Source organism: Lissotriton vulgaris, chromosome 4_1 (assembly GCF_964263255.1).
Source record: "Lissotriton vulgaris chromosome 4_1, aLisVul1.2, whole genome shotgun sequence".
NCBI lineage: Eukaryota > Metazoa > Chordata > Amphibia > Caudata > Salamandridae > Lissotriton > Lissotriton vulgaris.
The window spans coordinates 1,828,547,594-1,828,559,568 of record NC_141691.1 but is presented as its reverse complement, the minus strand read 5'-3'; the positions used below and the strand labels follow the sequence as shown (position 1 = coordinate 1,828,559,568).

The 11,975-nt window shown below is 43.5% G+C and overlaps 1 protein-coding gene across 3 annotated transcripts in view; it reads left to right on the top strand.

Annotated features, from left to right (window-relative positions):
- The first annotated feature begins 418 nt into the window (after positions 1 to 418).
- Positions 419 to 11,975, top strand: part of TRPS1 (transcriptional repressor GATA binding 1) — a 580,664-nt gene continuing 569,107 nt past the window's right edge. For 2 of the 3 annotated variants that reach the window (XM_086966136.1, XM_086966134.1), the window contains exon 1: positions 1,220 to 1,459. In XM_086966136.1, coding sequence (XP_086822262.1) covers positions 1,450 to 1,459 — 10 coding nt within the window. In that variant the 5' untranslated portion in view covers positions 1,220 to 1,449. Of the gene's footprint in view, positions 935 to 1,219; positions 1,460 to 11,975 lie in introns of those variants that run through there. The other variant, XM_086966135.1, reaches the window with a different exon arrangement.

The window sequence follows — 11,975 nt, the reverse complement described above, 5'->3', positions numbered from 1 at the left end:
AAATGATATTTCAAATAAAAAAACGCTATAAACGTATTAAAAGTACCAACACATGCTTACATAGTTGTACTATTTTAGTGAGCTTCTTAAAAAAAAAGTGGGTAAGCGAAACCCTCAAAGCAACTATAATAAAATAGGCGCGATAAATCCAACAGATATGAAGCGCGGAAAAAATACTTTTTTTTAACAATGAAGGAACCAGATTGCAGTTGATTTTTATCAGAGAGGACATTGAAAATAAAATCAAATGCTTTTCTCCCGACGAACGCGGTGGCTTCGACCGCTCGGCTGCCTTCCTTTCTTTCCCGGTAACAGGCATGCAGGGCAGTCCATTCAGTGCCCTCATCCGCTCGGAGCGCCGGGAGGATGGGTCAGACGAGGGAAGGCACGTGAAGTGCTGCAGGCTGCTGCTGCTGCTGCTGCTGCTGCTGCTGGGCCAGACAAGTGTGGCTGCCGCGCCGCCGCCGCCGCTGCATCCCTCCCTCACTTTTTGGCCGGGCCGCAGAGGAATGGTGGCTGCTGGCGGCTGCGAGGCTCCTGTCGCTTTAAGAGCTCTCAGGCTGGGGTGGTGCTTCCCTCTGCTAAAGGCTCCTTTGATATTAATAGTGTTGGTGTCTTGAAACTGACGTAATGCTCCGAGACTGAGGTCCTGACAAGCGATAACATTTCTGATAAAGAAGCGAGATCAGCCTGCGAGATCCAGCCGGTCTGAGGAGCAGAGGGGGGGCGCCGTCAGATTTCCAGCACAAGACCCCCCACGACCCCCCTTTCCCTCCTCGCAGCACACACTGGGGGGGACCAGGAAACCCTTTCTCTCTCTCCCCAAAAATCCTCGTCCAAGATCAACTCTGCAAACAACAGAAGGCGGTTCATGGCTCGGGTCAGAGCGCCACCATCTTCAAGACTGCTGAGATTGTTGACGATTAATCAACAGGTAAGGAGGGAGATAAACACGATAGCGGCGTTGGTGCGGGGAGGCGGGGGAGGGGGCAGACAGACAGACAGACAGGGGAGAGAGGCGCTGGGATCTGGCAGCGTGGGCGCTGCGGGACGTGCTGCTCCCGGGCTGTGGTGGGGGCGCACGGCTGCCGCACGGGCGCATTGGAAGTGAGTTTCTTCTGCCTTTGGGGAGGGGAGGGGGGCTGTTCTCGGGTTTCACGTGCATGTCCATCCTGTCTGGAAGCCGTGAGTCGGCTGCCTCAGAAGTGCAGTAGCAGCACTCCGGGTGCAGGGGGGTCACTCCAGGGGACGCCGGGCTCCCCCTCTCGCCAGCACCCTCCTCCTCGCCGCTCTCTCTGCCGGGAAGCAGTCCGCCCGCGCCTGCCATGGGGCGAGCAGCGTGCATCTGGCCGGAGCTGGGCAGCGGGTCTCCATGACCACCCCCTCCTCCTCCTGCTAACTGCCGAAAGTCCCTGCCAGCCATGAGGAGCGGGGGGCCCGGGGACAGCCATGAGCAGTAGTAAGTTCACATCGAAGTTTTGCTGTTTGTTTTGACTCCATCCCCACTCACCCCACATGTATAGGGATGAATGTAAACAATGCATGTTTTGGTGTCGCATCACAGCTCCTGGCTTGAAGACAGGGTATGCAGGAAGGTGAGGGGGCGCGACCCCTCTGCGACACCTCCCTGCGCAGCGTGACCCCTCATTGAAGCGCTGAATGAATGAATGAATGGGGCTGCCTCCATGGCTGCGCTCTGGGATCCCCACGCTGCCCCCTGGCCGGTGGTGTTTTGTTTTTGCTCACACGTCCAGCCAGAGCCCAATGCAGGGGCCGCGTCCAGCTCCCTCGCGCACAATCCCAAATGACTCATTGCTACTTAAACCTAATCCCTTGTAGTCATTGGTCCCCCCGACCTGGGCCCGGTGAGAGGCAGGCCGGATTAGCCGGTCCCGCGGCTGCTTAAGTAGCGAGGAAAGGAGGGCACATGCTAGCTCTGGTTTGGTGTAGATACTTTGTTGTGCCAAGCCGAATTTTGCAAGTTCTAACCTTTTTTATTGCACACGTGGCGCATGAAAATCCAAGGCCCCGAATTCAGGTGCAGCTAAAGTGACGTGAGTTATTACTGTGCATTTTTTTCACGCACGTGGACATCGTGCCCCCTGAACCTCACTTTGCAGAACAGCAACTGATGCAAGACAGCGCTGCAGACAGGAGAGAGAGAGACGGGCCCTCAAAGTTAGCAGTTTCTCTCAGAGACAAATGGGAACACGTTTTATTGGAAGTCGGCCGCGGAAGGGAACGTCTGGGAAAGTATTTATAAACCCTGTTTTAAATAAACCCACAGTAAAGTGGAGCAGTGTGGTCGCGGAGATGCTGTAAGTGCAAGTGGAGCATTCCAGGAGGGGCCGGGATGGAAAACATAAATACATTTAAATCACAGACCTGGGCTTCATCGTCTTCGCCGAGCCAAAAACCAGGAACGTCCAAACCATGCAAACCGACTTTTAAAACTGCAATTAAAGGTGCAGATGTTCCGATTACTCCCCCATGGCCTTTATATTTCATATGTGTTATATAAATGGACCATGTGCATCAGGGAAAACTGGTCTGGGTTCTAAATGTCAGTGCGACCCAAGGCCCGAACACTACAGTGATGGGCAAAGGATGAGGTGGACAGCATGGACAAAGGGCGCAGTTTAGACGTGTCAGGACTTTTGCAGTGTCAAGAAGCCATGATAGACGTACCTGTATATCGTAAGCCCCAAAAGAGTATGTCTGACGTGCCTGTACTTTTGAAGCCATTTAGGGCATTTTGAGGCCACTTGATTCTGGCCTGTACACTCCAAGTGATATACATTTATGTCAGGAGCTAGTTTCTATAGATGAGCGCGCACATTTTAAGTGCAGGAAGGTCGCTTCAAGTGCTTGCTCATTTTAAAACACCAAGGGCAAGTTCAGACTTACCCGTACAAGAGGCCGTCCCAAGCGCCTGTATACTGAAGAACTAAATGCAAAACTTAGATGTGCCTGAACACTTGAAGTGTTGGGACTTTATTCCACGCGCATCCGTATTATAAAGAGCCGGATACAAACTTGGCTGTGCGCCTTGAGCACCCGAAGTGCACTTTAGTAGAGTCTGGACGTCTTAGGCGCTAGATGTGCCCTTACAGTGCACAGGTGCCTCTCCGTTTGCGGCCTCCTGTCCACAGGGTGTGTGTGGGAGTCGGGCCTGGGGGGGCTTCATGGTGAGATGACGTAGATAAACTTAGCCCCCTGACACAAAGCTTTAGTACGCCTATTTTATTCTACGAAGCACACATCTGAATACATTTGGGTAGATTTCTCGACACCGGCCGCCCCTTTCTATTGTGTTTTGGTGGCGTGCCAGGCACGTGAAACATATCCTTATTTAGTCAAAGCAATGCCCTGGGTAGGGAGGTAAACGTGTAGGGATCTTCCAGGGGCCTTGGCCAGCTGCCTTCTTCCTAAACTCTGCCATGGCGCAGCTCATCAGGGGTAACATGTCGGCCCAGCAGAGAACACTCATTGCGGGGCCCTAGTGGTGTTTCTTGGGGACACGAGTACAGGGACTCCGTGAGGAAACGCTGTCCGGGTCGGGGAGGCCCATTCGTGTCCAGGTGCTCGACGTGTTGGCGCGAACAGACGGACAGTCACCTTCTGAAATGAGTGTAAAATGAGGCCTTTCATTCATGAGACTTTCCATTTGCTGTTTGCTTTCGCTTTATTTAGTTTCCACGGGACAGCTAGTGCGGTAGTCTGGATGCGTTTTTTGGCACAGGAAGGGGACACCGTGCAGCCGTCGCCCCATGATCGCACCTCAGACGTCTCATGACACTGGTACAAAACCGCGGATGCGCACTTTTCAGTACAACCCTTTATGCCGGGGGCATTTCTGCTTCTAGGCACTAAGAATCCACGTCCAGAGACTGGAACCGAGGCACAGGCGCCACCAAAAAAGCCATACAAATCCAGTCAGCAAACTTTGAAATAAACCCAATTAATATACCTTCTAATTTCTCTCCCAGACTCCTTATGAAATTGAAAAATGCATCATCACCATTTTAGTGCACAATGTATGTGCTACAAGTCTTCAAAAAGAGCCCTCCTTTCCCAAGTTAGCACTGTAAAGTTCTGCGCTTTGTGGTTTCCAGAGTGGGAGTTCTGGTTGAAGAGTAGGCCTATTCGGGGGTCTTCACCTCGGGGCAGGTTGCTATGAAAGTAGCTATTTATTACTATTTATACTAAACAGTTGACGTGGCACCTGTTGAGACCACTATGCTTCGTCACTGTCACCTCGATGTAAAACTGAGAGATTCTGGATGTTTGGCAAAAAGAACTCCTTTGTGAGGAGGGAATAAAAGATGCAATAAATAATCAGTAAATAAAAGAGAAAAATCAATGCTGCTTTTTGTGTTTGAGCAACTGATTTAGTGACATGTTGGGAGGTGGGGGCCATACATGATTTGCCAAATCAGCGAGTTCTTTCTCAAACTAGCAGGTTCCTTGTGGATGCCAGGGGGACGCTGCTAGGACCATGTGCCCACACAGGTGCGTGCACAGGCTCTGTGTTTCACCCTGTATTCAGACACTGCTCTCCGCTCAGCACACCTCAGGCTTTGCCATCGAGGCACCCTGGCTCGGAGAGGGTGCGGTGGGAAACATTACCGTATAAATGAATTCAGCCCCGATTAAAAGCATTAAAATCAATTTTAATGCAGAGAAATCAATTGTTGTAATGATGTTCCTATCACTATTGAGCTCCGTATGCTCATCTGTGGGTTTTGCTAATTTGTAAGCGTGTGTAGAGTAGATTAGAGTATTTAAGTTGCACCCCCCTTTTGTACAAGTCTGCTCATCGACTTAACTTGCTGTCCCTTCCAGAACTGGGAGTTGAGCAGGCAACATGCCTTACAGCAAGTCTCACACACACACAGCAGGTGTAGCATGTTGTGTTTTTGGGAAGACAGGTACATTTGTTGTTTAAATGTGATTTTACTGCCTTCATTCGAAAAAAAGTTTAGTCCATGACTACTTTGATTATAAAAAATCTCGTTCCCTAAGCTCCAAGCGTTTTTTCTTTGAAGGAAACAAACTTTCAAGTTTTCTAGCTCTGTTCTCCTTGCTGGCCAGTAAAGAGAAGGTGGAGTGACAGGGAAAGTGCACGCCGCGGAGCAGGTTCAAAAAGGAGGAACGTGATGGCAGTCCTCTACTTTTTAGAAGGGAAATTACTATCTCATTGTTTAGCTTTAGAACTTTGGTTCCTCAATGGAAAATTGGCCAGCATTTTTTTCTTCTTCAGGAAACACAAGTTCTTGAAAAAAAATGCGACTTGTTGGGCAACTGACAGACAGGTGCACTGGTCAGGTGGAGGGATGAAGAAATGTGAATTTAGCTGCATTAACCATAGTGTATCCCATATGCCTGATTTCACACTCTAGTTGTTTTTTTTATTGTATTTTATAAATAGTTTAATGTAAAGGATTAGTCTGCATCTCATTAATAAACATTTTGCTGGCTAAAGAAAGTGACATGCAGTTGAAATTAATTTTTTTCCCAGGATCGTACAATTTGGTTAAGTGGCCCATCTAGTATTAGAATGCGGGGGATCTTGGTCCATAATTCTAAATTTGGTCTCTAGTATACCTTGCCTTCCACTATAGTAAGCACATTGAAAATCTAATTTTGTCAAAAGACAATTATTTGATATTCCACCAGGGTCCCCGGTGTACAATGTCTGTGGTTACATGTCACATTAGAGGTTGAATATCACTAATGGCCACATTGGCAAATGCCATCTTTCTCTAATTGAAATTTTTACGCAAAGCCGCATCAGTCTATTTACTTAGTAGCCTGGCTCCAGATATGTAAATACATTTATGATTTTATTGCATATTCCTGCTGCATTTGCTCTGGTAGCGTAAAACAGTTAACACAGAAAACATAATGTGGAAATACCTATTCATATAAAATTATTTAATTAATGAAGACTGTACTCATCCCCAACTGGAATCTGAAGTCAAACCCTGGCACAAGATCAAACCCTATCCATGGGCACTGGGTTAGGACATATGAAGCTCCGTCACCGCGTGTCGCTGAAATAACCGCAAACACAACAGCATCTGAGGTTAATTTACAGAAGGGACCCACTACACCGGCACCTACAAAGGAGCAATAACATGTTGAAGAGAATAGAGTGATTTTTCATCAGCCTTTGGCTGCTGTGCATATAACAAAAATTAAGAAAGCCTAAGCCATTTCCTTTTTTTGTGAAAAGTTGATGTCCAGTGTGGGACTTGCTCCTTCCTTTTTATAACCCAGATAACAACATCACATATACAGCATTTTACTTTATAGACATATCTGAAGGAATTATGCAACCAACACCAAAATGGAAAGAGACAATGCAGAAGTTAATACTTTTTTCTTCCCAGTTCAGGCAGGTGGAGAGTAAAAAAGCTTCACTGCTCTCTCTCACTTTGATGAAACTTTGGGGTGGCCAGGTGTGCAGCTCCGTGCACCAGAATACACCTCGGTCCTAACCACAGAGGAGATATTTCTACCGATTGACAGAATGAGTAGTTTCAAACTCCTGGAGTTCTTTTCCTAATCTTGAAAAACACAAATGGCAGCACGTGTTAATCGTTGCCGTATGCCTCTCAGACATTTATGCATAATTTCAAACATTTTACAGAGCGTTGGAAATTGCCTGGAGCACCCAGGACATTCGGGAGGCAGAATTGGGCATGTCATAAATGAAACTGTTGAAAAGCAGAATTGATATTGAAATTGAAGAAGAGGAATACAATTTGGTGTAAACCATGTTTAGTTCAGTCGAGTAGCTTTAGCAAGAGAAGAACTATTTAGATATCCAACTACCACAAAACAATACCAAGCTCACAGGAGAGTGCCAAGAAGATACTAGAATGCCAAGCACACAAAAGAATGACAAGCACACAACACAAGCAATCAGAGGACATAGTAAAAGGTTTAACATTTGGGGATGAACAGAACTGTTCTGGGAGAGTCCTGAAAATTAGAAAGTTTCAAGTATTTGCCGAGCTACCAGGATTGCCTTACACTTGATTCGATTTTACAAGCTTGAAACTTTTTTACGCTCGATCTAGGACTCCGTCCCTCATTCCTAACCCCCTCCCCCCTTTACTTTCCCTTTTCACTGACTGTCAGAATGCCATATATTACTTTAGAAGAACAGAGAGGGGTAATTGGTAGCTTTTAACTCTAAATAGCGTTCAGAGCTGATTTTTGTGGCCAAACTGCCAACTTTTCTTTGCTTCGTTTATAAACGAGCCTCTGGCCTGAGGAAGAAAGGCCCTGTTGATTTAGTTATTTTTATTCAACTTTTCCTTGCTGTTATTAAAACTCTTTCTGCGGGGATCAGCAGAAATTCTTATACTGCTTTTAACACATTGTTTGCACTTCAGATTATAACTTTTAAAATTGAAGTCTCTCCTCAGCGTGTTATTTCCCTTGGAAAATTGATGCATAGTTTAATTTGGTTGTTAATCGTTTGGATCCCTGCATGGATATAATGAGGTTGATAGCTAGCATGACCACACACCTGTTAATATCACAAGATATTTTAAGATGTCTCTAAGTAAATCATAACAATATCTCATTGTCTTTAAATAGCCTTTAGGTGCATCTGATAGTGTAAGGTTCCACCATTATTCTCATTGTCTGGACAGAATATAGCGAGGGATTTTTGATGTCCCACACTGACTTGAGACCACTAATAGTAAACATCGCGTCTCATGGCTCTCAACCAGCCAGATCGCATTTACTTTACTGGCTTCATGGTATAACATTGTACGTCCTGGGCAGTTCTCACTATACAAGCCTTCCATGCGCCTGCAATGTGGCATTTCATTCTAAAAATTCATAGATGTTTGTTTAGCGATTCTTAATGGAAACTACTCCATAAAATACTCAAATAGGGGCGAGAAGTTTCAATAAAGATAACTACATTCAGGAGAGGGACTTTGCCCCACTTAAATTCAAAACAATGGTAAATTGTTTGGTCAGGTAGCTCTAAATTTGGATTTTGTGCCTCAGTGTCAGTATAAAGAACATGAGCAGCTTTTAATGTGGCTCCGTGTGGAGTGCAGACCACAGCATCATTTTAGGCATTGAGAGTGTTTAAATGATGCCATCCTTGATTCTTAATTACATTTTTTTTATCAGCACTCCACGTCTAAGACTTTCATTTATAACAGAGTTCTGAGGCATGTTATAGTCGCTCCAGATGGGGCTGAATGTTTGAAGTTAAGATGGCCTTTGAAGATCCTCATCTGTTCTGCAAATTTAGAATTTAGACTTCTGACTCTCCCGCAGTTTTCCATGTCACCATTCATGAGTGCCCCAACCCGCTGTATTTTTCAGTGTGACTAAAGTGGAATTCTGGCATTGTGGGTATTATACAAACAAACATCTAAAAATAAATTACGTTTACACAAAGTAATCCAGATTGGATACAGAGATATATCTGTTACATAGCTTTCGCATCACACTCAAATTACCTTAATTTGCACTCCTAACTAACCTCCACTCTCACAATTTTAGCATTGCTTTTATGCTCCCTTATGATACTGATCAGCCTCAAGATTTATGTCCTTCTCCCTCGTAGCACTCCTCGACAGGATAGCCGTCTTCCTGGAATTGATGTAGATTTAATTCCTTATTATGTGCAAAATGGAGGACTGAAAGAACCGCCTTCTCCGCCTCTTTGCCTCACCTTGAGCCACTGAGCAATACAATCACAAAAATGCAGTAATTGATTACTGGGGAAGTAAACATATATAATGTATGACCGTCGCAATCTTTGCAATATTTTACTTCGTTTTTATTATTGTGTAATGCTATTTATTGACCCTCAAGCATGACCTTTCCATGTTACTGTTCTGCTGGATTATGTACATATCCATTGGTGCTGGTTCCTTTGCAACACTTGTTTAATCTTGGAGGGATACTTGAGTAAATAGAAAGAAATGAACAATTGGGAAATCTTACCAGATAGGCACAGGCACACACACACACTGTTTCACGCTCACTCTCTCCAAAGTGGTGGTCTTCATTATAGAGTTATAGTTCGGAAAGAGTTTCGGTAGGAAGAGCGTTTTTTGTTTCGCTTATAACTATGGCACCATTTGATGAATCGTCACAAAACATTATCCCCAAAAAATAATCTTCCACAGCTCTTTCCTGGAAAAGTTTGGGGTGATTCATCAAGCAGGGGCCAAGAAAAACAGTGGAATCCCAGAACATTGATTTCCCATATTAATTCTCTAGGAAAATGTGGGAAGCAATACAGAAAAAACGGCTTAATTAAATTACACCAAATTTGGCAGAAACTTAGAACTTTTCTCTGAAACCGTGCTTTTTATTATTTGGATTAAATTCTTTCAGTCATTTTCGAGAAATTAGAATTTAATGAGATGCTCCGAGTGGTCATGAAGTGGTTGAAAAGTTAGGTATATTTGAACTGTAATCCCACAAAGTCATACATTAAAAAATAGGGCCCATTGATTGGTGGATGGAGCTTTTTCTCCCATCGATCTTCATGGGGCGATAAGAAGAGCAGCTTTCATAGGGAACCGTGTACTATAGAAAACATTTCTGTTTCCTACGACATATGGATTTCATTATCATAATGACAAGCCCCCAAGCACACTGCAGAGCGTTACCATTGTCTGTGCTACTAGGACCATGCAGCATGGAAGACCAAATGTAAAGTTTTCTAAATTATGCAGAAAAACTCCAACTGTGTGGCATATTCTTTGGCAGTATCATTTTCATCCAGTGGAGCTACATTCTGTGTGTATGAAATCTGCACATTTTGTGGCAAATGCTGAAAATGCAGAACATTGTTGTACACACAATAGGCATACCGTCTTCATCTAAACAAAGCAGCGCTCACCTCTGGCCATTGTTTTATCAACAACTTATTGGTAAACAAACCTTGAAGGTTAAACAAAACCAAATAATTCTAATTCCATTCACTGCCATTGTTAGCTGCACTTGAATTAAAAATCAGTTTCAAGTTACCTACCCCAAAGTAAACAAGTGATATAAATAATAAATAATCAGTAAGGTGTGCAAAACGGACCTATAGTGTCATCTCCAAGTTCCGTTAACATTTGCAAACCATTGACCTTCGGCTGTGTGTTCTGTGACATCACCAGAACCACTTGATGCTAAATCGGGTCATATTCCCAAACTAACTGTTATAAAGTAAACATTGTCTATGTGCAGAGTGTAACATATGTATTACCACTGAGTTGTGTTAGGAATGGTCAAGATTTATAAGAGGCATATTCTTGAGTGAGTCATGATGACCTACCCCTCCCTCAACAATGGTATTAATGAGTATATTGCCCTCTGATGATTCGAATGTATGTGTTATTGCATTCTGTTTCTTGTAAACAAATTATCAGCAAAGGTGTTTGTAAAAAGAAAAAAGGGGTGAAATCTCATCAGTGAGATATTACCGCAATAATTAGACCTTGTGAGTATGACCCCAGTTGTTGTCTTCTCTAAAGTTTTCTGAAACTAAGATATATATATATATACATATATACATATATATACATATGTGACCAAGAGCCTGTGTGCTCGAAACGCGTCTTTTTCTTTGCCCATTAAAAATACCTTGAACCCTACCTGGCTGGAGTGGCTCGTGATTCCTTCGCATCCACATGTCTTGTGCAGGAGACCGGATATATATATATATATATATATATATATATATATATATATATATATATATATATATATATATATATATATATATATATATATATATATATATATATATATATATATATATATATATATATATATATATATATAGGTTCTTTTACAGACAACTAAAACGTGTAGTCCAGAACAACTGGGGCCATACTCACAAGGTTTTTCTATCTCTTATAGGATATTGTTGGACTTATATTAATTTATTGTACCACAAAATGTTTAAGAAACGTAAAATCTTCTCTTTGTGGTAGTATAGTGTTTATTGGGGTATGTGCACTTTCTCATCGTTGAAGGCTGTCAAAGTTATGTGACCCACATGGACAAAACTGAACTCTGCTTGCCAACTGAGCTACCTTTCAAACACATTTGGAATAGGCGCAGCAAAAACGACTGGTTCCTTGGCTTTCCTTTTCTTGTTTTATATTGGATGTGGTGATGTGACACTCCAGGATTTGCTAGATCAACAATATCCTGGTGTGTCTGAAATAATTTCTTCCTCTCTCTTCTTGGCTTCTGGATGTTGCATGTTTTCTTTTCTGTGGCCCATCCCCACCCCACAGAAAGAGGGACTTTTTCCATATACATTTGCTAGAAAGTTAGTGCGCATGATTTTTGTTTTATGCCGACCTGCTTATTTTATGCAGACAAGTTGCACATACTCCACTATTGCCTATATTATTCCTGTATGTAGTTACATGTGAAGAACCCACATATTGTAGAAGAAGTATGTGGATTCAGGAAAAATGCTGTAATAGTGCAGGTCTAAGACACAAACCAGTTGTGTGGTTTGAGGTATAATTCGATCAGTGTTGAAAAATTGGCTAGCTAGCGAGAGAGTGCGTGTAGTATCTGGCATTGTTGTTGTAAAGACTACCTTGAACGGTATAACTTTTGGTACATTGAGCAAATCTCCGGTCCTGATTACGAGTGGACCAGATGATTCTGATGCCTGTGTGAAGTTGTATGCAGCCAGGCAATTCTCCCAGGTACATTTCTGCAGGTTAAACCTGCTGAAACATCGCAGAGGTAAAAGCCTGGTATAAAGCAGAAGATTTAATTACAGGAGGCATCCACATGTTAGCCCTATTTTGAGAGCAAAACCCATATTTGGAGGCTATTATGATATCAGATGAATTCTGAACCCTGGGTACTGGATTTTACTAGATGAAATACTTATCTCCCCCCCCCCCCTTCGTGGCACTTCTAATCAGGGTCATAGTATTCATATATTTATGGTATGTGGA